Here is a 27,300-nt window from a genome sequence, read left to right as displayed (position 1 = left end):
AAATATCACTACACATATAGCAGAATGGCTACAATGAAAACTGATGACAGCACAAATGCTGGCAGTGACATGAAGACAGTGGATCACATGCAATTCATGTCGGGATATCAAATGTTACAGCTATTCTGGAAAATCATTAGACAGTCTGTTAAAAAACTGAGTATACAACTATCATTTGACCCAGAAGTTGAACTTTTGGACCTTTATCACAGGTAAATATTAATTTAGATTGGCACAAAAGCTTGAACATGAATGTTTATACCTGCATTATTCATGATAGCCAAAAATCAGAAACAGTTCAGATGTCCTGAACGGGTCATGGTCAAAGAAACTGCTGTACATTATACCATGGTAATTTCATATTAAGAAAACACAGGTCCCTGCTCCTATATTGCTCAGAGTCTTGAGAGGAGGGAAAAATAAAAATATCCAATAATTATTCTGAAGTTTCTAGTTTACTTATTAATGCCTCATAGAAAATAAAACAGGATAAGGGAATAAAGGGTAGTGGTCTAAAATTAAGAAAAAAATTCCATGTATGATAGTATCAAAGGAATAAAATACTTATACATAAAATCATGGTTAAGAATAAACTTAACAAAAGAACAAAACTTGTACTTTGAAAACTACAAAACATTGTTAAAACACAGTAAAGAAGAGCTGGATAAACAGAACGACGTCCCATGTTCATGGATTGGAAGTATTCATATGTTAAAATGGCAGTACTTCCAAACTGACCTACAGGTTCAGTGCAGTCCCTCTTAACATCCCAGCTGACTTCTTTGCAGAAATTGACAAGCTGATTCTAAAATTCATGTGGAAATACAAGAGATTCAGAATAGCCAAAGCAGTTTTTAAAAATGTGAACAAAATTGGCATATTCACACTTCTCCATTTCAGAACTTTCTACAAAGTTAACATTAATCAGGACAGTATGGAATTGGCATAAATTAAACATTGAGAGTCCAGAAATAAAGCCTTAAATTTCTGGTTAACAGATTTTCAACAAGGGTGCCTAGAAAATTCAGTGGGATGGGGCTGTGTTTGGGTGGGTGCTTATTTTTGACCCAATACTGATTATGAGAGTCTTCATTTTGTTGTGTGCAGCTGTAATTCATTCATTTTGTGGTTACATAGTATGCCTTGTGTCCATTCTACTGTTGGTGGGTATTTGGGTTGCTTCTAAGTTTTGCCTGTTAGGATTGATACCTCTGAGTCATACTTGACCATGTCTTCTGGCTCACATGTACACACATTGCTGCTGCATGTGTACTGAGGAGTGGACTTGTTGGATTTTGGGGTGAGTGTGTATGTTGCACTTGAGTACTTACTGCAAATGATTTTGCGAAGTGATGTATCAAATTATACTCAGATCGACAGTGAGTAAGAGTTCCCATTCCTTCATGTTTGCCAACACTTGGCATTGCCAACCTTTTAAATTTACCATTTCCAAATTGTACATAGCTGTTGTGGTTTTAATGTGCATTTCTGTAAAGACTAACAAAGTCGGACACCTTTTCGTATGATTTTGGATATTTTTCTCATTTGGGAAAAGCCTGTGAGAATCTCTTGCTGTTTTTCTTCAGAGTTATCCTTTCTTAACAGTTTGCAGGCCTTCAAGTACTCTGGATGGGAGTCCTTTATTAGTTTTATGTTGTGAATATCTTTTCCTTCCTAGTGTGCTTTGTGGAACAGAGATGCTTAATGAATTCAATATATTATCATTCAAAGAAAAATTCTAATGAAGTCAACCTTATTAATCTTTTCATCTGTAATAAATTTTTTTTTAAATTTGTGGTGGTAGGGGGAAGGAGTCTTGTTTAAGAAATCTCTTCCTACCAAAAAGTCATGAAAATATTCTTCTGTATTATCTTTTAGGTTTTATTGTTTTGACTTTGACATTTTTAAAAAATTTATTTATTTATTTATTTTTGGCTGCGTTGGGTCTTTGTTGCAGTGAGTGGGGGCTACTCTTCATCACGGTGTGCGGACTTCTCACTGCGGTGGCTTCTCTTGTTGCGGAGCACGGGCTCTAGGCGCCCAGGCTTCAGTAGTTGTGGCACATGGGCTCAGTAGTTGTGGCTCGCAGCCTCTAGAGCTCAGGTTCCGTAGTGTGGCGCACGGGCTTAGTTGCTCCGCAGCATGTGGGATCTTCCCGGACCAGAGCTCGAACCTGTGTCCCCTGCATTGGCAGGCGGATTCTTAACCACTGTGCCACCAGGGGAGTCCCTGACTTTGACATTTAGAAGTATAATTCGTTTGGAATAGATTTTCGTGTTTCGATTGAAGTAGAGGCCAGGTATTATCTCTTCTCATTGCCCATGGGTATCTAGTTTTCTCAGCACTGTTTATTGAAAAGATGTCTGCAGTACCAACTTTCTCATAAATCTGGTGTCCCTGGATGTGTGGGCCGACTTCTGGATTCCCTGCTTTTACATGAATATAATCATCCATCTTAGTGGAATACCATCTTGTCTTAATTATTCTATTTTAATATTTAGTTTTGTTATATTGTACAGACAGCTCTCCATGTTGTTTCTCACACTTGTCTAGTCATTCTTGGCCTTTGCATTTCCCTGTAAATATTAGGAATATCTTGTCATTTCCCACCAAAAAAACATGTTAAGATTTTGATTGGGTTTGTGTTGAATGTATAGGTCAGTATATGCACACTTCACATCTTTGCAATACTGTATATTCTGATTTCAGAACATGGTGTTTTCTATTTCCTTAGGTTTCATTTAATTTCTTTCAGTAGTGTTTTACAGTTTTTTGTTTAGAAGGCTTGCCCATCTTTTATCAGTTTTATTCTAGTGCTAGTTTTTTCTTATTACCGAAATGGGCCTATTTAAAGAAATATTTACCTTCTTGCTGTTTGTTACTGGTATGTATGTTTTTGTTTTCTGTGTCATTAATTTTGCTCTTATATTTGTTTACATCCTTGTACTTTCTTTGGGATTTATTGGCTGGGTTTTTTTTTCCTGCTTTCGAACGGATATTTAGTCCTTTGTATATTTTTAGCCTCCCTTTTCTGTTGTATGCAGTTTAGTCATGTATATTTTCCTCTTATCATTTTCCTGACTTCGGCTGTGTTACACACATGATATGTTGATATGTTGAGTTTTTATTACCATTTCATTAACAATATTTTCTAGTTTCCATTGTGATTTCCCCCTTCACCTAAAGGTTCTTTAGATCTTAACAATTGCCTAAAGAAATGTTAGAAATAAATAGCTCTGTTCTACAGCATATCTTCTTTCCGCTTTAACAACTTACGTTTGTTTTTGTTGCTTGCTGACTGACAAGTAGTTCATTTCTTTACTGTGTGTAGATAAATCTTAACTTAGGTCTTAAAGAATATAAATAATTCATGAAACTATGTGAAGTATTCTTATTATAATTATATTTTTCTTTTAGTTTGTATCGCTTTCCCAACTAATTAATGCTAATTAGTATTACTAATCATTATTAGTAATACTAATTAATACTAATATTAGTAATAGTGATTAAATAAATGTATGAATAGTGACCTTTGAGTTTTTCTCCTTTCCTGCTTTGTAAAAAGAATATCTCCTCAAATTTGTGGGGTTTTGTTTTCTCAGTTGTACATTTATTCTTTCATTCAACATTTATTAAGTGTTTCGTTTTCGATATGCTCTGTTTTGTGTTAGGTGTTGGAAGAACACTGTCCTCACTTTCTAGGTCATTTAGTCTGATAGGGAGGCCATCATTTTTTTATAAGGCAGTAACTGTTATATTGTACGTGTGAGTTGAGGTACAACAGAGGCCACAGAAATGGTAATATTTAACATTTTACAGGAAATGAAGTAGTTTTCAGGTCATCACTAAATGCCATTTACGTGGCTCATTGATGCGGAAAGAAACTTCGAGGTCTAACTAAAATATGAGTTAAAATATTCATTTTTATTATACAAATTATGGATGTTAATTGTTTCAGCATAGAGTTGAAATATAACATTATTTTAGTTGTTTTTAGGAGCTATTTCTCCTTTGGAATGGAATTGTGTTAATTTGTAAACTTGCATATAGATAATTAATATTTTATATTACTCTGCAGAATCAAAGAATTCCATCGGACATGGTATTTCTTAGGACATCAGAAAAAGCAGGTATTTTTATTTTTATTGCTGATGATTGGTATTTTGGCAGTTTAATTTTCATTTTGAAAGATAAAAGTTAAATTCTTGTAAGAATTTTTCTTTGATAATATATTGAATTCATTAATTTCTAAATCACATTTAACTGTTTATGTTTAAAACAATGATTTTACTGTGTAATATGTTGGTTTAAAAAATATCCTTTCCTATATCAAGTGAAAGTTTTCATTCGAATCCATTTTGATATCTAAATAGATGGTGATGTTCCTCAAAACTTGATTGCTATTCTGCATTTGCACTTTTATTTCTCATTCAGCAAACATTTATTTAGCACTTACTATATGCCAGGCACTACCTGTTGCTTAGAATACAAAAGGGAGTAAAACCGAGTTGCTCTCTTCAAAGAGTTTATGATCTACTTACTTATGGAAGTACACACATTGACGATTAGCAATACTCTGATTGTATAGATAGTATAAATATTAAAAGGCATGTGGAGGGCTTTGCTGGTGGCGTAGTGGTTAAGAATCCTCCTGCCAATGCAGGGGACACGGGTTCGAGCCCTGGTGTGGGAAGAGCCCACATGCCGCGGAGCAACTGAGCCCGTGTGCCACAACTACTGAGCCTGTGCTCTGGAGCCTGCGAGCCACAACTACTGAGCCCGCGAGCCACAACTACTGAGCCCGTGTGCCACAACTACTGAGCCCGCATGCCACAACTGCTGAAGCCTGTGTGCCTAGAGCCCGTGCTTTGCAACAAGAGAAGCCACCACAATGAGAAGCCCACGCGCCACAACGAAGAGTAACCCCCGCTTGCCACAACTAGAGAAAGCCCATGCACAGCAATGAAGACCCAATGCCGCCAAAAATAAATATACAAGCAAATAAATAAATAAAAGACATGTAGGGGTAATGGGAGGGAACAGACAATTTGCCTAGGTGAGTTGAAATGGGCTTCACAGAAAAAATGATACTTATATGACCAGAGCTTTAAACAATAAGAAGAAGGTGCAAAAGGGGTAATGAGAAGGAAGCCTCATGTGGTCAAGGAAAAAAAATCCATTGGTTGGAAATCAGGAAACCTAAAATCTAGTCTGCTTTGACCAATTTCTAATTATATGACCTAGCCATGTGGTCATACATTTTCATCATCTCTAAAATGATGAGAGGTTTGTCAAGTAATGTCCAAAGTTCCTTCTGCCTTATATTTCTTACTTTGTTGCACAAATGAGCAATATTTTTATGGGAAGCTCGGCATATGTATTATTATTTGTAGCATGAAAACTCTAGAAAGGACATGGTTAAAATTTAGAGTTGTTGGTTTAGTTTTTTCTCCATTTACAAACAGTGGGGGGGTTTTTGTTGTTTTTTTGTATTTTTTAAAAAATTTATTTATTTGGCTGTGCCGGGTCTTATTTGCGGCATGCGGGATCTTCATTGCCACATGCGAGGTCTTAGTTGTGGCACGCAGGATCTAATTCCCTGACCAGGGGTCGAACCCGGGCCCCCTGTGTTGGGAGCGAGGAGTCTTAATCACTGGACCACCAGCAAAGTTCCTAAACAGCGTTTCTTTACAAGGACATTTTAAGTCATGAGAGAGAAGAAAAATGTTTTCTCTTTTCACCAACTGTAGTTATGATTACTTACATCGTAAGATGAGGCTGCCATTAACAGCAGAATTCAGTTACACCTAATAATCAAGTGACCTCTGTACACTTGATACCTTTACTTTATTGTGTGCTGTTTAATGTGTGGTTTTGTTTTTCCCATAGGGTGGAGACTGGAGAACTACTTTTCCAGTCCATTTCCCTTTCCTGTCCAGTTAGATGGGGCCATGCCCTGAGGTATGGCCGAAGGAGGGTGGCTGAAAGTCATGTGTACCACTTCCAGCCTCGGCTTTCCCTGTACTGGCTATGTGTCCATGACCAGGGTAACCTTGGAAGCTGCCTGTTGAAGATGGCAGAGCTTCCCTCAGTTTAGGTTCCTTAATGTCTGTGTGGAACAGACTCCCCTCCCATTCTGTCACCAAGTGGACTCTGTATGACAGAGAAGTATTATTAAGTACCAGAGTTGCAAGTTTTATCTTTTACAAATAGCTAGTGTTCCGTTAACACCTGCAGAGCTGTGTCAGGCAGTTAAAACTCTGCCTTTGCCTTCACTTGCTTGTACAGAGCCTCAGAGTCAGCCAGGTGTGAGAGATTCGGGCCTCTCGGGTTTTCAAGGGCATTGTGTGCAGCCCTGCACTGGCAGGTGGCCTTCTAGGCTCTCGGGAATATGATAGAGCTTTTGCTCCTTGTTATCTGATTTTTCTTTTAAATTTTTTTGGTCAGCTTGTTGTTTACCCCAGCTTTAACCACCACCCAAGGTAGCTGTGACATTAAACAATGGCCACTGTTTGTTTTTGACAAACATTCCAGGGAAAACACATTCTCAGTGAATGAACTGTGGGTTGAGTCAAATCCAGACAAGCTCTACCTGGTCAGGTGGTTACAGTTGTCTGGGCGTGGGGTTTGGGGAGTCCTAGCCCTGGTTTCTTCCCCTCAGTGGCTACCAGACCATTGGTTTGCTCAGCTACTGTGGAGTTTGACTGGGGGCAGGGTACTGGCAAAGGGACAAGTCAAAACACCACACATCTCACTCATAGCTAGATTTAGCTGTGTTTCTTGAATAAGTGCACCTGGGATTGTTGCAAGTGTTTGATTATTTTCCAGAGTTTTGAAAAAGTTGCTTTAGACAATTTTTGCTTATGTTGTCATTACAGTTATGGAGGAACGGGTTTTCAGAGATTTTTACACTGCCATGCCTACTTATTTATGATTTCTTTGTCTTTGTTTGTGAATGTATTCAGTATAACGAATAACAAACAGTTTGCATTTGAGAGATACTTTTTTTTTCTTTTTTGGCTGCACTACTCGGCATGTGGCATCTTAGTTCCCCGACCAGGGATCGAACCCGTGTGCCCTACACCAGAAGCACAGATTCTTCTCTTTTCTTTTTTTTTTTTTTTTTTTTTTTGCGGTACGCGGGCCTCTCACTGCTGTGGCCTCTCCAGTTGCGGAGCACAGGCTCCGGACGCGCAGGCTCAGCGGCCATGGCTTACGGGCCCAGCTGCTCCGCGGCACGTGGGATCTTCCCGGACCGGGGCACGAACCCGTGTTCCCTGCATCGGCAGGCGGACTTCCAACCACTGCGCCACCAGGGAAGCCTGGAAGCACGGATTCTTAACCACCGGACTGCCGGGGAAATCCCGGGAGATGCATTTATATTTAATTACCCTTGTAGTGATCATGGTAGGAATATATGTAAGATTAAGAATATCATGCTCAATGTGGAAATGGCTTTAGGTAATTAACGTAGAAGAAATAGAGTATACAGACTATGTGAGGAGACAAAGTGTGGACAAATCCATCTCTTCAAAGCTGGAAGGTTGTTAGAAGTGTCCATTTTTCAGAGGAAGACTCTGAGGGCTAGTAAATGTTTGCTGAAGTTTCAGAAATTGTTCTTCAGCCACCGTATCATTGTTATGGCGTAATAAGATAGCAAAACATGCAGAGAATATTAGAGAATTAGGCAAGTGAGATACTCTCTGATGTGCCAACTACAGGTAAATAACGTTATATCCAAATTGATTATGTTTTAAAAATGTTATTTTTCCTCAAATTTTGCTTTGTATTCTATGTTGTAGGGACAGTTTCTTTCTGTAGGGTAATGATATTTAATATTTTGGAGGTCATGGATCTTTCTGAGAATCTTAAGAATTATCACTTTGTTCCTCAGAAAAATGTACATAATATACACGTATGCTAAATTTTTACTATTTAACATATTCCTGGAAGGTTATTAATGGCTCCAAGTTTAGGACCTTGCTGTCATCTGTTTTAACCTGTGGTTCTATTATATTCCTCAGTTTTATGATTTTTTTCTGTCAAATTTAAATTGTTAAAACAATTACTGTTACTCTTATGGAGATACTAAATGTCAGATTACTATTTCGTGATATTTTTCTTCTCTTTATAAAATGGACCAGACAGCTTCCCAGCTGTGTAAAATGTGTCATAACACTGCTTTCAATCAAGGCTTCTTAGCTTTAGAAATTCTGTTTGTGTGACTTTACATAATTATTTAAGGTTTTAAATTAAAGCCTTGTTTTTAAACTTACATGTTTAGAATTTTTTGTGTATCTGCTAACACTGTTAATATTACTTTATTATTTTTCAGTTTCAGTTCAGAAAACCCTGGTAATACACTGTCTGTTATAGTAAGAATCTCTAAACCCTAGCCAGTGTGAAAGTCTTAAATCTACGCAGCGTGTTGAGTTTGGACGATAGCCACTGGGCGTTTGTCAGTACAGCTCAGTGAGTCTCTTCGTGGCATCATATTGACTGTGTATTAATACAGGGTATTCTGTTGGGCCGTCAGTTGATTGTTTAGAATGTAAATGAGGCTGTTGATGGATCTGGTGACTGATGGCTTAAATTCCAATTAATCAATTGCTTCATCAGTTTCTTAATTCAGATCAAATATCTCCTGAATGCACACAATTCTTTTAGTGGTATTAAGAGAAATTAATGCTTTAGAACTAATTTTCATCAATCTCTTATAAATGCCAATATCTTTTTCACTTGCCTCCTAAGTGATGGCATTATCGTTTAAGTGTTTGGGACATATTACAATAGCTCAGCTGTCACTTGTTAGAGGGCGAGGGGTAGGTAAATGACACTGTACTCATCCACATTCTCTCTGTGGTGCTATTCATCTTGCCACCAGCTTAAAAATTTCATGCAGAGTCATTAAGCCATATAAATGATTTAGAAATTAAGTTTAATGGCAAACGATCTGGTATTATATATGCAAAGTCAATGTCTATTTTTCTTTTCTTGGGCACATACTGTAGCCTGTCTCTTTCAGACCTATTGGATTTGTGAGCTGTTGCAGGCAGTCTGCTAATATTACAGGGTAACTTATTACAACATATGACAGACTCATGTGCCCTGTCTCACAGTGTCCCATCAATTACTTTATCACCACTTGATGCGGCTCTCCTAGGTGACATATACACGAGTTGATCTTCATTTGATTGTCATTAAACCTGTCCTTTGCTGTCAACGCTTGTCAATTATACCAAATAAAATCAAGTATTCATAAGAAGTCAGTAATAGGATATAAGCAGACCAATTTAATAATTCATTTTTACCGAGCCTTAACTGACATCAGTTGTAGCTAGTGCTTGCTGTGAAAAAATTACTAGATATACTTCGTGTAAGACAAGTCAAGTTGGCCATACTTCTGATTTTGCTGCACTTCATTCCCTCTCTCTGTCTTTCTCTCTGTCTCTTTAAATCATATCAGTTACTGTGAGCCTAGTAATGTAATTGTACTTGAAGATAAGTAATACGTCAGTTTCCTCTAAATTTTAAAAATAGTGTGTAATTATTTAACATGAGGCATACCCTTTTACTTTTAAGAATGGCAAGTATATTGTTTCCAGTGTTTAATAAGTTTATAGACATCTACATAAGGTATTAGTTTCACTTTTAGAAACACAAAATGTTTGAAATTTAAGAGACTGTAGATATTCTCACCTTTTCCTATTTTCTGTGTTAGAAAGCAAACCTGGAGCAGAGCTGTTGGCATTGATGTCTCAAAGTCTGTGTCATACAGAATCTAGAATCCAATCCCTTTTAAGTTGCTTTTATACTTTATAAAACACACACATACAGATATATATAACCGTGCATATATTTAAGAGGAAAAAAAAATCAATCTTGAGTAAAAGGTTTAAGTGTAAAGTAATGGGTACTGCAAATTTCCTAGTACTCCTTTTTAGTTGAAACCAGTTATTCTCCTTATCATAAATCTTTTTTTTTTTTTTAATTTATTTATTTTTTATTTTTTGTGGTAAACGGGCCTCTCACTGTTGTGGCCTCTGCCGTTGTGGAGCACAGGCTCCGGACGCGCAGGCTCAGCGGCCATGGCTCACGGGCCCAGCCGCTCCGCGGCATGTGGGATCTTCCCGGACCGGGGCACGAACCCGTGTCCCCTGCATCGGCGGGCGGACTCTCAACCACTGCGCCACCAGGGAAGCCCCGTAAATCTTTTGACAAGTAATACATAAGAAAATTTATTTACATAACTAGATATATTTTTCAAAGTGCATGAAATCAGATGAAGGTCTCATAGATATATCTTCAACTGATAAAATAGGTGATTGAAAAATCTTTTCTTAGCTCTCTATCTTATTATGTCTTACAGAAGTGACTTAACCTGTATGAATCTCCTAGTTTCATGTTGGCAACACTAATGCCTGTGCCATCGGTAGTTAAAAGGATTAAATGCACTTGGTTAAGGAATCAGTGGGGCGCATTTCAGATGCTGAATTGCTGGTGGCTGTAATTAGTTGAAAATGCATTGGCTCCAAGAGAAAAGTATTTGGTATTTACGCAGAGTAAGAGAGCAAGGAAATGCTTACAGATGTGCAGGGGTCCATTTCTTCTAGGGGTGGATGTGGATTCGCACGGACCCATTTTAGTTTTAGAACATTGTGCAAAAGGTGCACTGGACTAAGCTGTGTAAAGATGTGTTCTTACATAGCTACCTTAGCTAGTTCCCCAAATTTCAGAAATAATTAGCTAAGGAATTAATAAGTTCCTGGTGTATACCATTCGCTGGCAGATTTTAATAGATTTTCCTCTAAATTTTACACCACCACTCCAAAGTAAGTCTTATTTTTCCACTGTGCACATGAAAACCTTCATAAGGTGAAGTACCTGGACAGGGAGCTCAGTGAGTGGGTTCTTAGGCAGTGCTCAGCCCACGACTGGCTCTTCCCACTGCTACACCAGCTTTTAAGTTTTGAATTGCCTTCAGTACTGTTGACGTTTGGGGCCTGGTATTTATTTCTTTGTAGTGGTGGCTTGTCTCTGCCCTGCAGGGTGTTGAGCAGTATTCTTGGCCTCGACTTCTCGGGTGCCAGGAGCACCCTTCCAGCCCCCACCCCCAGCACCTACTGTGAAAACCAAGTCTCCAGACGCTTCCTGGGGGCAAAATCGCCCCTGGTTGAAAATCACTAGAGGATTGTTTCATCGACGAAAATCCCTAAAATAAATCTTCAGTATTCAGTTGTATATCTTTTGAAAGTAATTGTTTTAATATTCTTCAGAGATCTTTCTTGATAAGAACAGATTGATCCTGTGGAATTTTAGCCATGACCTACCCCAGTTCCATGTGAAGGAAGCCTCTGCTCTAGGCCAGTGCAGCCGAGAAATCAGGGCCTCCATCTCCCTGCAGCTCCCAGGCGAAGGCCAGGGCCTCACCCTGGAGGGGTACCCATCCGTCTAATGCTTCTGTTTTGCTGTAGTGATCACTACTGAAAGCTGACCTGGCATACGGCAACCTCTTCCTCTGGATAAAAGGGAAAAGGCCATGAGATAACTTGTTGATGAAATTAGCTGCTGAAGTGGAGAGGACATGCAGTGTGAGCTCTACTGCAGGACCACGTTTGCAGTCAGCCGTTCACCAGAGCAACACTGGTGCTGAACTGCGCTGATCAGTAGTATAATTCTACATGAAATTGATGGATAGGAGCAAACACTGATAGACAGGGGAAGGGGAGCTCGGAAATACAGATATGAGAAAAGTACAATGGAAAGTAGTCTCCATCTTTGCGGGTGTTCAAATATAAATTTAAATGTGAATTTCTGTAGTGCAGTTTCAGTTATTTGCAGTGTTCTTTTCCTGCAAAGAAAGAAGTTTGTATAATACGTTTGGTGTATATTTTCTGTGTTAATCTGAATATGTTTCTTAAAAAATTTTTTTTATTTTGTACATTTTTTAAAATTATATATTTATTTTTATTTGTGGCTGTGTTGTGTCTTCATTGTTGCGTGCAGGCTTTCTCCAGTTGTGGCAAGCAGGGGCAACTCTTGGTTGCGGAACACGGGCTTCTCATTGCGGTGGCTTCTCTTGTTGTGGAGCACGGGCTCTAGGAGTGCGGGCTTCAGTAGTTGTGGCACGTGGGCTCAGTAGTTGTGGCTCTCAGGCTCTAGAGCGCAGGCACAGTAGTTGTGGCACACGGGCTTAGTTGCTCCGTGGCATGTGGGATCTTCCCGGACCAGGGCTCGAACCCATGTCCCCTGCATTGGCAGGCAGATTCTTAACCACTGCGCCACCAGGGAAGCCCTGTACTTTATTGTTTTAAGTTCACAAAAAAAAGTGAGAAGGCGGTACAGAGATTTCCAGTACGCCCCATGCCCTCACACCTGCGTAGCTTCCCTCATCATCAGCATCCCCCACCAGATGATGCATTTGTTGCAGTTGATGGACTGACGCTGACACATCATCCTCACCCAAATTCCATAGTTTACATGAAAATTCACTCTTGGTGTAGTACATTCTATGGGTTTTGGCAAATGTATAATGACATCCATCATTATATATATCATACAGAGGATTTTCACTGTCCTAGAAATTTTCTGTGCTCTGCCCATTTACCTCTACCCCCAACTCCATCCTGGGCAGCCACAGATCTCTTTAGTGTCTCCGTGGCTTTTTTCTTTCCCAGAATGTCACGTAGTTGGAACCACATAGTATGCAGCCTTTTCAGATTGGTTTCTTTTACTTAGTGATAAACATTTAACGTTCCTTCTTATCTTTTCATTACTTGATAGCTCATTTCATTGTATTGCTGAATAATTCTCCATTGTCTGGATTTACCATAGTTGATCCATTCACCTACTGGAGGACATTTGGTTGCTTCCAAGTTTTGGCAGTTATGAATAAAGCTCGTATAAAATCTGCATGCAGGATTTTGTGTGGACATGAGTTCCCCAGCTCTTTCGGGTAAATGGCAAGGAGTGCAATCGCTGGATCGTATCGTAAGATTATGTTTAGCTTTGTAAGAAACCACCAAACTGTCTTCCGAAGTGGCTGCACCATTTTGCATCCCCACCAGCAATGATGAGAGTTCCTGTTGCTCCGCATCCCCGCAAGCCTTGGTGTTGTCAGTGTTCTGGAGTTTGGCCATTCTCATAGGTGTGGAGTGGCGTCTCGTTGTTTTACCTTACTTTTCCCTGATGATGTGATGTGGAGCATATTTTCATATGCTTATTTGCCATCTCTGTATCTTCTTTGTTCTGGTTTGGCCCATGTTTTAACTGGATTGTTTTCTTATTGTTGAGTTTTAAGAGTTCTTTATATATTTTGGATAACAGCCCTTCATCAGATGTGTCTTTTGCAAATATTTTCTCCCAGTCTGTGCCTTGTTTTCTAATTCTCTTGCTGATATGTTTGCAGAACAGAAGTTTTAAATTTTAATGAAGTCCAATTTATCAGTTTTTGCTTTTTTTTTAATAGATCATGTCTTTGGTGTTGTATCTAAAAAGGCAGCACCATAGCCAAGGTCATCTAGGTTTTCTCCTAGGTTATCTTCTAGGACTGTTACAGTTTTGCATTTAAGTCTGTGATCTATTTTGAGTTAATTTTTTATGAAGGGTGTAGGTCTGTGACTAGATTCATTTCTTTTGTGTATGGATGTCTGGTTGTTCCAGCACTATTTGTTGAAAAGGCTATCTTTGCTCAATAGTACTGCCTTTGCTAGTTTGTCAAAGATTACTTGACTATATTTATGGAGTTCTATTTAAAGGTTCCCTATATTCTATTCCCTTCATCTATGTCTACTCTTTCACCAATACCACACTGTCTTGATTACTGTAGCATTATAGTAATTTTTTTTCAAGGTTGGTGAATGGTTTTACTTTTGAAGTGAATTTATTTTTTTTCTTTTTTACTGTGTTCAAACACACGTAACATAAAATACACATAAGCCCCAGCCCTGGTGCCACCGTTCCACTTTCTGTCTATGAATTGGACAATCTAAGACCCTCAGGTAACTGGATTCATACAGTGTTTGTCTTTCTGTGACTGGCTTGTTTCACTGAGTGTAATGTCCTAAAGGTTCATCCATGTTGTAGCATATTGTAAAATTTCTGTCCTTTTTCAGTCTGAATAATACTTCATTGTATGTATATACAACATTTTCCTTATCTATTCATCCATCAGTGGACACTTGGGTTACTTCCATGTTTTATTTATTGTGAATAATACTGCTATGAACATGAGTGCACAAATGTCTCTTTCAGACCTTGCTTTCAGTTCTTTTGGGCCTACACCCAGAAGTGGAATTGCTAGGTCATGGTAATTCTTTAAAAAACTTTTTTAGAAACTGCTGTACTGTTTTGCATTGAATATCTTCTTCCATCCTTTCACTTCCAGCTTCTTTGTGTCTTTGTATCTAAAGTGAGTCTCTTGCGGACAGCTTGTGCTTGGATCGCGCCTTTGTCCATTCTGCCAGTCTCTGTCTTTGTAGGAGTCTGAATAATATTTACCTATTTATCTATTTACATTTAAAGTCATTGCTGATAAGGAGCAACTTCTTTCATTGTGCAGTTTGTTTTCCTTATAGCTTTTTTTTCTCCTTCATTTCCTACATGACTGTCTTTTCTGGTTGATATTTCGTAGTAAAATATTTAAATTCCTTTCTCATTCCCTTTTGTGTATATTCGGAACTCTGCTCCTTTATGGTTCTGTCCCCGTCCTTTCAGGTGTTGATGTCACAGAATTACATCTTCACACACTGTGTTCCCAAGACATAAACTAATAATTATTTTAAATGCATTAACCTTTTAAATTATGTAGAAAACAAGATTAGAAGTTACAAACCAAGTTACAGTAATTCTGGCTTTTAGACTAATTTCTTTAAATTTATTAATCTCTTAAATCGTGTAGAAAAAGTGCAGTTCAAACCATTCTTACAATAATACTAGCTTTTATAATTGCCATGCATTAATAACCTTTACTGAGATCTTTATTTCTCCACACAGCTTCACGTTACTGTCTACTGGCCTTTCATTTCACCTACCAGACTGCCTTGAGCACTTGCAGCGCAGGTCTAATGGTCACCAGCTTCCTCAGCTTTTGTTTACTTGAGAATATCTTGATTTCTTCCTCACATTCAAAGGGCAGTTTTGCTGGATTGAAGATATTTGGTTGCAGTTTTTTTATTTTAGCACTTGGAGTTGATTGGTTCACTGCCTTCTGGCTTCCATAGAAATTCCATCTCTTTCTGATGAGCAATCTGGTGGTTATCTTACTGAGGATCCCTTGTATATGATAATTCTCTTTTCTCTTGCAGTTTTCAAGATTCTCTTTGTCTTTGAAAGTTTGATTATAATGTGTCTTGGTGTGGGTCTGTTTGAGTTCATATTACAGGCATGGTTTCCTGGTACTTGTAAAAGTTATGTTTACACTATACTTCAGTCTGTTAAGTGTGCAGTAGCATTATGTCTAAAAAAAAGTACAACCTTAATTAAAAAATACAAAACAAAAACAATGTTTTGTCTTTGTAGTAACAATTTTACTACAATAGTAAAATCAAAGAACAATGATCACAGATCATCGTAACAAATATAACAATAGTAAAAAGTTTGAAATATTACAAGAATTACCAAAATGTGACAAAGAGATGCAAACAGAGCAAATGCTCTTGGCAAAAATGGCCCTGATAGACTTGCTTGATGCAGGGTTGCCACACACTTCCAATCTGTGAAAGAACATAGCATCTGCAAAGTGCAACAAAAGAACGTATCTCTGTGCTTGGATTTTGTTGGGGTCCTTGGGAGTTTATATTCATGTCTTTCATCAAATCTGGGAAGTTTTCAGCCATTATTCAGCTATTCTCTCTGTTCCTTCTTCTCTGTCTTGTCCTTCTGGGCCTCCCACAGTGCATATGTTGGTCCACGTGACAGTGTCCTATGGGTCCATTTGTCTCTGTTCACTTTTTCCCCATCTTTTTCCTTCTGTTCCTCAGGTTGGATCACTTCCATTGTCCTATCTTCAGGTTTGCTCATTCTTTGCTATGCGTGCTCAAATCTGCCTTTGACTCCCTCTAGTGAAATTTTCATTGCCCTTGAATTTCTTTTTGGGTTTTCTCTCTCTTTATCGATATCTCCATTGTGTTCATACATTGTTTTCTTGACTTTCTCCACATCTTTCTTTAGTTCTTTGAGCATCTTTTTAGACAGTTGCTTTAAAGTCTTTGTTTAGTAGAACTACCGTCAGGTCTTTTTTGAGGACAGTCTCTGTTGATTAAGGTTTTTCCATTAAGTTGGCCATACTCTCCTGTTTTTGTTTTTGGTTGTTTTTTTTTTTTTGAACACTGGACATTTCTATCTAATAATGTGGTAACTCTGGAGATTGTCCCCCAGTGGTGGGACAGCTGGAGACTCTATAATAATAGTAATGGCATTGGAGTGAAACTCCTCAAGTACTGGAGCTCATTCAGCACACACAAACACACACACACACACACACACACACACATGCACGCACGCACACACACGTGCCTAATTGGTCTCCTTCTGAGGATGGCAGGGTACTAGTTCATTGCCTTGAAATGTGGGTAGATAACAACAGGAGTCAGTGCTTTCTTATAGGAACTTTCCCACCAGGTGAGCCAACTGGATCCAAAGAGCAGAGGCCTCTCCTTTTACATTTTATTCCAGGTAAAAGGTGAAAAAGAAGGATAGACTGCTGCCTTCTGCACCCTCTGGTGCAGTAACAAGCATGAAGGGCTGTTGGCATCAGAGAAGAGCAGGCCATTGTACCTCTGGACGGAAGCAGGGCAGCATTGCTGAGGGTCAGTGGAGTCTGAGCTGGGCTCTGTGTGCAGGAGCCAGCGTTGTAGGACCCGCAGAGGGAAGGGGAGCAGGCTGGCCTGGACCCTGAGTGTTCAGTCAGCAACACGCAGAACCAGCCTTTCAGCAGACAAATTGGAAGGAGGGGTGGGGAGGGCCTGGGGTGAAAAGTGACTTTACAGACATTCCCAGAGTGGGCTCTGCAGTGGTGCTAAGGATGTACATCTGCACAGGGACATACAACTGACAGTCCTGCTGCTTTACAAGCAGGGAAGGGGCTGCAATGGGGTCGGGGCACATGCAGCATCTCCTAAGGGGTCTCATAGTTGTGCACAAGATATTTATCTTGTAGTAATTTGTAAGGTGTACATATGCTTGTGTGGCTTTCTACAACTATTTTATTTTACAGTTAAATTTTTGAAAAACCTCAAAAGTCACTTGAATTCATTATGTGGTTAAACTACTAATTTGTTACTTTGTTTTATCTGATTCCTTTTATATTTTCGGGGTCACTTTTTTAAAGTTTGATGTGATTTGGCTTTTTAATTATGTGAATCATGTATGATCTCAGAGTGAACAGTGTAACATAGGATGCACTCCCAAAGGTGTTGCTTCTGGCCCGTTCCTCCCCTTTCCCCTTCCTTCCTGTGGGTAGTGTCCCTCCCTGCACACGCGCATACAGACACACACACTCACGCTTTCCCCACCTTGTTCTCCAGTAGCTGGTGTTACTTTGTTCCCAGTGTTGTGCACCTGGCTTTTTTCATTAGATGGTATATATCCTAGAGAGATTTCTCAGTAGAAATGGAGGCCTTTCTCATCTCTTTTTCTTTTTCCTTTCTGTTTCTTTTTCCTTCCTTCCTTTCTTTGCTTTTTTTTTTTTTTCACTGCTGCATGTGCTCCCTTGTATTCAGCTGATTCCCTGATTTTGTGTTCCCACTCCTTTGGTTATGATTAATAATGTTGCACAGTTGCCCTGTATGTATGTGTTTTGTGCTTTGCTGTTGTGTAAGAGGATACGTTATAAGAAATGGTGTAACAGCATGGGCAAAGAGTAAAATGGACTTTTGTAATTTAATATTTTTTATGTTTAAAATTGGATGGGGTTGTGAGTATGACAGTAGCTCTTTTCAGGCTTTAACATTTTAGCTGTGCTTTTATTATTGAGCATATGTTTTATAGTGGTACATCATATATTTTATTAGCAAAGTTATATCACACACTCTTGGGTATTTTTGTATATTTACTTATTATTGTGTTATTATCAAAACATAAGCTAAAGGTAGAAATGATCAATGTAGTCTTTCTAAAATAAAGTAAACCTTTATTACTAGTAAACCTTAATAGTCTAGAACACCAACTAGGAGACAAGTGAATAAACAATGACTTCTATCTTTTCAGCAGACTCATTTTGTGAGTCAAATAAATAGTACTTTTAAGGATTTTTTGTTAATGGGAATCTGAAGATATATCATTTCTGTATCCCACTGTGCTGTGAATTGTGGCTTTAAAGTACCTGTAACTTAGGAGTTTTTCCTCTCTTATTCCAAGGTTCATGTTTTATTCGAACTGATCAACTCGATGGTGAAACTGACTGGAAGCTGAAAGTGGCGGTGAGCTGCACGCAGAGGCTGCCGGCTCTGGGGGTGAGTGTTGCTGTCATTATTCCATCATTTACTGTAGTGGCCATTTCTGTGCAGTAGATACAGTTCTGTTTATACCAACTTACTTAATTAATGTGTTGATAATGTTTTAAAATAATTTCTTCGTTACTAAGTTCATTGAAAATTATGCCCACGTAATTTCTCTGGTGTCTTAGCACATAACCTTTTTGAGGTATAGTTTTAAATGTTCCTTTTGGCTTGACTCTTAGGTTTTCTTTCTTTTCTTTCTCTTTCCTTTTCGTTTCTGTTTTTAAAACCCCCCTCGTGTGAGTAATCTTTGAAATCGAGAACTCTTGGTGGGGTTAGCTACCTCCATTTTTGCTAACTGACTGACTCCCAGGAGGCTGTTCAGATACTGCTTTGGTAGAACTCACGTGGGCGTAGCCCAGCCTTGGACACCAGCCTGTCCACTTCAGCTTTTCCCTTTGAAGGTGGAGGGGGAAGGGAAGTGTCCCTGCGTGTCTCGGCAGAGTGAGGAGGGGAAGGACACCTCTGGGCTTCTTGCTTGGCCTCTGCTGCCTGGGGAGCGGGCAAGAGGTGGGGCCAGAGGGCACAGCACTTAACGGGTCTCAGTGTTTTTAGTGATCTCTGATCTCACGCGCGCTCAGAACCTCCTAAACTGCTATACTTCTTTTTTTTTTTTTTTTTTTTTAAGTCAGAATCACGGTTGTGGTCATTTGGTGTTTGTTTTGTGTTATACGTATGATTTTTCTGAATGAGAGAAGCTTTATCTTACATGATTTGCTGATATTCACTGGAGAGTAAAGAAAGATTGAGGGTCTTCAGAATGACCTTGGACCCAAGCAGTTGTTGGTGAAGGGAAAGGAAATTGAATCCTCTGGATTTGGTCACTTTCCTTAGATGGGTTGGATTTGATAGGAATAGCTACTGCACATAGCTTACAGTTAATTACTGTGAATAGCAGGAACCTTCCTTATTGTAAATATTGTACTTTCTGGAAACTAAATCTGTTTGGCATGTATAAGGCTTGGCAGTATTTTGTTTCTTTAGGTATCTTCCATTGACTGTACTTAGGTAGTACCAAGGTTGAAATTCATTCCTTGCTTAGAGTTTGTTGGTTTCTTGGAGCTGTGGGTTCCTGGTTTTCTTCTCTTTTCCATCCTCATTTCTGCGCAGACCCCTGTCTCTGGGACACGAGCGACAAGTGTGTTAGACTTGCTGTTCCTGCAGGTGTCGAGCTTCTGCTGCTCTCTTCTCAGTCTTGTTCTCTTTCTGTGACTCAATTTTGACAGTTTCGGTTGCTCTTTTTTTTTTTTTTTAGTTGCACAGCTTTTGGGATTTTAGTTCCCTGACCAGGGAGTGAACCCAGGCCCTCAGCAGTGAGAGCACGGAGTCCTAACCACTGGAGCATCAGGGAATTCTCATTTTGCTGCCTTTAGATTCACTAATTTTATCTTGTGCAGTGTCTAGTCTTCTGTTAAGACCACCCAGCTCATTTTTTTATTCCAAATCTTGTATTTTTAATCTCTGGAACCAGGTTCCACCTGGTCACCCATTTTTGTTATTGTTTGAATACTTTTCTTTCCTAATATGTTCATAGTTTCATTTAAATCTTTCAGCAGTTTACAACACTTATTCTTCGTCTGTTAATGCCATTGTCTCTGTTATTTTGGGCATGTTTCTTCTTAAAAAAATGTTCTCCTTGTTACAGGTCACACTTTCCTGCTTCCTTGCACAGCTGGTAATTTTTAGTTGGATGCTGGATATTGTAAATACTATATTTTTTTCTTCCTTCAAAACCTGTTGATCTTGATTTTCTTAGTTCAGTAACTTGTGGATAAACTTGATCTTTCCAAGAGTTGTTCTTAAACTTTGTTGGGGTGGCCATGGCTCACGGGCCCAGCCGCTCCGCGGCATGTGGGATCTTCCCGGACCGGGGCTCGAACCCGTGTCCCCTGCATCGGCAGGCGGACTCTCAACCACTGCGCCACCAGGGAAGCCCCTGTTATGTGTTTTTAAAGAGGTCTTTATATATAGTTTGCGAATCATCTTTCATTCGTTTTAATCTCTTCTAAATATTTTCATTTATAGTTTCTGTTGTCCGTATAAAAGTTCAGCATCCTTATATAAGGTGACCTAACAGTAATTTTACAATAGTCTTTAAAATAGTTACTTATGTAATGTGATAGAAGTGCTAATTATTACTATGGTGATGATCATATTACAATACGTAAATGCATCAAACTGACTTGTACACCTTAAATTTATAGAATGTTATATGTCAAGTATATTTCAATAAAAATATTTTTTTAAAAATAAATAGTTACTGCTTTTGGTTTTATGCTTAGACCATTTCCACTCCATGACTATGTTTTAAATGGTTACTTTAAAATCACTCCTCCTTTACACATGAACTCTCCAGTCCAGCTAGCATTTGTTTGGAGTCGAGCTCTGAGTAGGAAATCAAACGTAAAACAACCTGCTGGCTGGTCGTAGCAGTACTGTTTGCTGAATAGCTCACTGTTTTAGCACAATTTTAAAATTACCCTGGGAGGTTCCAGTTTTAAACTCTCGCCCTCAGTGTATGAGTGTGCAGGGTTCTCCAAACCTTTGCCGAGTGAGTACGTGTCGCAAACCTATTCCCCCAGCCTGTTTCCTGACTTTTCACTTTAAAATACCTTTTGCCATATAACTTTGTTTAGGTAAATATTAAAATTAACTTTTGTTTAGGTAAATATTTATACGTTTTCCTTTTTGTTTGTGGATTTTGTGTTGTGCCAGAAGGCTGTTCTCCCACCAGTGTTCATTTATCATCTTAACCACTGTCAGTGTTTGTCAGCGGGTAGTCTAAAAGTGAGAGGCTGGCTGTTAGCACTTACTGTCTTGTAATTATTAAAATATTCCCCGCACATGGACCCATAGAGAAGAGAGTTCAATCACATCATGAAATCTGTGTGGCTGAACGATAGATTTATGAGTGAGGTCGAGTAAGCCCTTGTTAATAGAGCCTGCAGCTGGGCCGCAGTTTTCTCTGCCCAGGCTCCTCCTCTCTGCTCTCTCCATCCTCACTCAGACTCCCAGTGTTTTCTGTGTGCTCTTCCTTCTTTCGCGTGGTGAGATAAATCTGTGCTGTCGCCTTGTCCCTGAAGACACCCAGCTTGCAGTTCTCACGCTACTTGTTAAAATGGTTAGTTTTCATCCTGAGACAGTCGTGGAGCCTGTTGACTTTCTAACGTGCTTTGAGCCCATTGCTGGGCTCCCGCTGCTCTCGCGCGCTTGCCTTTTTCCTCCTCTTTGTGCTTTCTCGTTTTTCTAGTGCGCGTCCTCAAGTGGTCTCTCCAGGATTGAAGGGGGAGGAAAGGTCACGAACCCCAAGTGACCGGAGGGTTTCTGTTTGCCATCAGGCTTGGAGGCCGCACCTCGGAGTCTGTCCCTCTGCACCTCACTTCCAGCAGTCACAGGTGCTCCAGGGCACACTGGGAAGCAGTTGCACAGAATAATCCTTTGTAGCAGATTTAATTCGCTGAGAGTGTTAGAAAAGAAGTGCATTGTTAAGATACTGTATTAGAATTTTTCTGAAAGAAAAGCCAAACGACGAGTATGTGGTATGTGATGGCATTACCTGGAGGAGAGTGGGTCAGCTGTGACAGAGGCTAGTGTCGGGGAGGGGCGTGCAGAGGACTGCTAGAAATGTCCACCCCTTGGTCGTGGTGGTGTCGTTGGTGCGTGCTTGTATTCCAGTGCAGAAAATTGTACACTTTAAGCACGCGTAATTTATTGCTTGTAAACGATATCTTAAGAAACTATTTAAAATTCCACTATGATGTTATCTATACTTTTGAATATTCCCTTTGCTGTGATCACAGGAGGTACATTTTATTATATTCAATATTATAAGGATGTTTTCCTCATTTTTATTAGTGACAGATATGTATAAATTGCAAAATACTTAGAAAGTCAGAGTATGCAATTCATACAGTGCTACTTTTAAAATTTTATGGTTGATACACTTTGATAAAGAGTGTGTTAAGCATTTGGGTGAAGTAACTGGAAAATGAAAACGTTTTAAGTTTTGATATTATCTTAAAACCAAAAGGCAATATATTTTAGAAAACAGGAAATTTAGCTGAATTTGTGATTCATCCATCAATTTATTTATTTATTTATAAAATTTATTTATTTATTTTTGGCTGCCTTGGGTCTTCGTTGCTGCACGTGGACTTTCTCTAGTTGCGGCACGCGGGGGCTACTCTTTGTCGTGGTGTGTGGTCTTCTCATTGCGGTGGCTTCTCTTGTTGCAGAGCACAGGCTCTAGGCGTGCAGGCTTCACTAGTTGTGGTACGTGGGCTCAGTAGTTGTGGCTTGAGGGCTCTAGAGCGCAGACTCAGTAGTTGTGGCACACGGGCTTAGTTGCCCTGCGGCATGTGGGATCTTCCTGGACCAGGGCTCGAACCCGTGTCCCCTGCATTGGCAGGTGGATTCTTAACTACTGTGCCACCAGGGAAGCCCCATCCATCAATTTAAATTTGTAGCTTCATATAATTTGACATATCAGGTATAGACTTTTTTTCATAGGAAAGAAAGCTCTAATTTCATTATGGACATAGACAAGGCAATTTGGTTTTTCATCAAATAGCTTACGCTGTCCATAACTGTCACTCATTTTGACTTTTCTGTCTCTAATGTGATGGACCTGGGGAGTGTTTGGTGACATTCGCTGTTTGTCGCATCATCAGTGGAGCATTGTGTCCACAGTGACACCAAGAATCATTAAACCTACAATCCTTAGAGCTCTTTTTAAAGAATTGAGGATGCCACCAAGAATAAGCTCTCGAATTCTGTTGTGTCCAGAGCACCTAATGTGATCAGAGAATTGAAATTTAGTTGGAGCGGTGCTGCCGATCCAAACCTGTGACGGCAGGTCCGGCTTCTTGCTGTCGCGGACATGGAGACGTGTGGGAATGTGTTTCTGCTCTTGTGATCAGGCAAATTTATTAACGACAGTGAGGGCACAGTAATTTTCAATAAATCATGACTCGCTGATGTATTTCAAAAGATCCATATAGGAGTAAACAATACCATTTATATTTAATTAGTTTTATTGAACGAAAGGCAATTTTATTGGAAATGAACCACATGTTATGATTAAGGATGTATTTTAATGACCTTTAAGTAATGCGAACAAATGTTGCCCTTGACCTAATAGCAGAGGCTTTCCTACATTATTGAAAACTTCAGAATGATTTTTAAATTATCATGAAAAGCTTCGAATGACATTCTCATTATTGTGCCATTATTCAGTCATTTGATGTCTAATGTACTAGATGAAATGCATTCCTCTAAATGTTCACGTGCATGTGGAAATACGGGGGTTGTTGCTAGGCGGTTCTTTATTTCCATGTATCAAAAGGCAGTCTGTTATAGGCAGTCTGTTTCATTTTTTGAAAATGACTGTGACGGTATAGGACTTAAATGACGAGTGATCCTCCAGCTTGCCTTGTGCCAGGAGTCGGTTGGCTGTCTTTTCACAAGTCTAAAATTATTACGCAATGCATTTCTTCTTGTGTAAACTAGCCTGGCTTAATTAACTTGAACATAAATTTTTATTAGTTAACACATAATCTAAGCTGCAGTAGCAGACCCACTGTGGTGAGCTGGTGTGTTCACCCTTCATCCAGTGCAGCATCTCTGTTCTTCAGAACCTTAAAAACTAACCTGCACGTATTTTGCAGGCCCACTTGAAGGCATGTGAATGAGCTTCCTCAAGTTTAACGAGCTCTCAGAGAACTCTCACGGCAGGATGGGAGTGAGCTGTCCCTCTGCCCCACTGGCATTCTCAGCTGGCAGGTGCTGTCCTCAGCCCCAGGGGTCTGTGTGGTAGTTGCTGTGTAGGCAGTGGCCTCCCTTGCAGCCTGGAGTCATGGCTACTGGTCTGGAACTCAATAGTGGCCGTGGTGTTTTCGGTAGAGGATCATTCTGAGAGTGATGTTTGGAGGTTCAGTCATGAGCTCAAACCTTCCTAAGGCTTTGGAAGCACTGCATTCCATGTGTTAAGTCCCTTTCTGCTCTGAGATCTGGAGTGATACATCCCAGATCCAGAGAGACGTTTCTTCTCCCTCACCTAACAGCCCAGAGGTGGGTGGTCCCAGCTGAGCGCGCAGCTCTGTCCTCCGCAGTCAGTGACCTTCAGCTGCGTCCCAGTGTCTGCTCCCCTGCAGCCTGGCCAGCGGGAGCGGAGGGCACGGGGATGGGGCAGCGGCCTCGTCACCCTCCTCCCTCCAGGTGAGCGGTGTGGGGAGGGCTGGCTGTGACCGTACTGAGGGGGAGCCACGCGCCCACGCAAGGTCGCAAGTTCCGTCTTAAAACGGCGACGGGAAGAATGGTGGAGAGTGGTCTCTGTCATCATTCCTTCATTTTGTTTTCCATCGAGTTTCTTTGACTACTTCCTATGCTTCTTACTGGGTGGTGTACGCTAACGCTTCTCCGTTGGTTCTCCTGGAGGGTTTACTGCCCTCAGAGCAGGCTGCTCCATGTAGAACTGTTGTTACGATTACCATTTTTATTAGAGTCAGTTATTTCCCACTTGTTCTCCAAGGAGCTTGAAGCAACATGAAAATTTGTATGTCCCTCAGCTACGTTAGAGTAGGAAATAAATGAAATGTAAATGCCAAATCGTCCGTGTGTCTTCTAGGAAGGAGAGAAGCCATATTAGTTGTAGAGCGTTGCCTGTTCTCTGTTGAAGAATGTTTTCTTGAAGGGATGGAGCTTTCCAGACAGCCCATCAGGCAGGGCTCCCCTGGCAGAGGAGCTCTCCTGGGGAAGAGCCCACAGCCAGCTGCCCCTCCTGAGAGCCGGTGGGCGGCCGGGAAGGCAAGACCCGTGTCAGCCGAGCCCTGAGCCTCTGCGAATGTGGAGCGGCAGGAGCAGAGGGAATGAACACTGGTCTCGAGGTCGCTGTAAGAAATCTGGGAGGACATTAAGTCCAGACAGGAGCTGTGAGAAAAGATCAAGAGCAGAGTAAGACCTCTTGGAAAGACACGTGATGGCAGAGGTCCATCGAGTATCAGGACAGGAACGTGGCTCAACAGGGGAAGCAGAGTGGCACTTCCGGGTCTAGCTTGGTCCTCAGCACCACCTGTCCTCCTCCTCTGCGTGTTGTTAACTGTCCCGAGGTAAAATTGGCATACAAAACAAAAATTGCCCAGAATTAAACTGTGCACTTCGCTACACCAGTGAAACCATCACCACAGACAAGACAGGGAAACCCCTGTCACTGCCAGCCTGTCATCCTTTGTGTGTGTGTGGTCAGCTGGGGTTCCTCTTTTCGATAGCAGTGCTTGCCCACTTTTCCACTCTCCTGTAATTTCTGCTCCACCTGCCTTTCTCTCATCAGATGATCTTACCTTGCAGAGAAAAAGCATTAAATCAAATGGAAATCCCCTCCATTTCCCACCCTCCCGGCACCTCACCCCCCACCTGCTGGTGCAGCGAAGCCGTGTCCCCTCTCCTGTCTGAAGGGAAGTCTTCCGCCGCCTTTGCCTCCCCCTGCTTTCTCGAGACCTCCACCTGCCGGTTACTCCCTGCCTTGCCTTCTCCTAGCCTCTCCCTCTGCCGACCCCTTTTTCTTAGCCCTCAGGCCTTCAGCCAACTCTAGTGTCTCAGGTGGCGCTTCCTCAGGTTTAGGTTACTTGAATATATTTAGAAAGCTGACTTGCTTTGTTCATTGGCTTTTCAGCTATTCTACCTCTTTGCATGTTTTTACTACTTGCTAGAGATGGCAATATGCATTTAACTAAAAGTGTATTGTGAAAACTTAACGTTGTATCACTTCACACTAAATTAAGAACCTTGTAATTGAATAGATCCATTTACCCCACTCATTTTTGACGCTGAAGCACATTGCGCATTTTTTGTGTGCATATATATTTGTATGCATTTATATACTTTTTGTATATGCAGTGTATCTACGTATATCATAAACCGTTCTGTTTTATCTGTATCTTAAAGAAGTAAAGTGAAAAGACAGGATTTTTGTTTTTCTTTTGATATTAACCATGTTTGTTCCTTACCATTCCTTCCTAAAGATCTGAGTTTCTACTGGATATCATTTCCCTTCAGCCTAAAGAACTTCTGTTAGCATTTCTTGTAGTGTATGTCTGCTAGCAGTGAATTCGCATTTTCATTTATCCGAAAATATCTTAGTTTCACCTGTCCTGTTTTTGTGAAGTATATTTTTGCTGAATATTGAATTCAGGGTTGACCAGTTTTTTCTCCCCACAGTACTTTAAATGTTTTGTTCCATTGTGTTCTGCTTTCATTATTTGTGATGAGAAATCAGTTATTTTGCTAGTTTTTGCCTGCATGTAATGTGTCATTTTTCTCCAGGTATTTTTGAGATCTTTCTCTATCTTTGGTCTCTTATTATGCTGTGACTTTGATTGTTTAAAATTTTACTCATCTGTCTAGGGTTCGCTGGGCTTCCTGAATCTGCACATTTATGGCTGTCAGCCAGTTTGGCATATTTTCAGTCATTGTCTCTTCAAATACCTTTTCTTCCTCATTCTCTCTGTGTGCTGCTTCCAGGAACCCGACTGCAAACAAACTCCTGCTGTTCTCTCAGGGACACTGCGGCCATACTCACTTTCAAGATCTCTCTCCTCTGTGTTCTTCAGATTCATCATCTCTTGACCTGTCTTCAAGTTCACAGACTCTGTTCTCCAGTCTGCTGTTAAGCCATCTAATGCATTTATTTCAGATGTATTTTTTTCAATTATAGAATTTCCAGTTGGTTCTTTTTTTGTATACGTGTTTTCTTTTTCTCTGCTGTGGTTTCCTGTTTGTTTATTGTTTATTAGGAGAATGTTTTCCT

General features: G+C 40.2%; 1 protein-coding gene across 2 annotated transcripts in view; it reads left to right on the top strand.

The window, feature by feature from the left end:
- Positions 1-27,300, top strand: part of ATP9B (ATPase phospholipid transporting 9B (putative)) — a 218,194-nt gene that overhangs the window by 57,193 nt on the left and 133,701 nt on the right. For both annotated transcript variants that reach the window (XM_082853143.1, XM_082853144.1), the window contains 2 exons: positions 4,079-4,130; positions 18,358-18,452. In XM_082853143.1, the coding sequence (XP_082709269.1) occupies positions 4,079-4,130; positions 18,358-18,452 (147 nt within the window). The remainder of the gene's footprint in view (positions 1-4,078; positions 4,131-18,357; positions 18,453-27,300) is intronic.

This window comes from Leucopleurus acutus, assembly GCF_964270905.1.
Source record: "Leucopleurus acutus genome assembly, chromosome: 13".
Classification (NCBI taxonomy): domain Eukaryota; kingdom Metazoa; phylum Chordata; class Mammalia; order Artiodactyla; family Delphinidae; genus Leucopleurus; species Leucopleurus acutus.
Note: the sequence above shows the minus strand (reverse complement) of the source record. Positions and strands in the feature narration are given on the sequence as shown.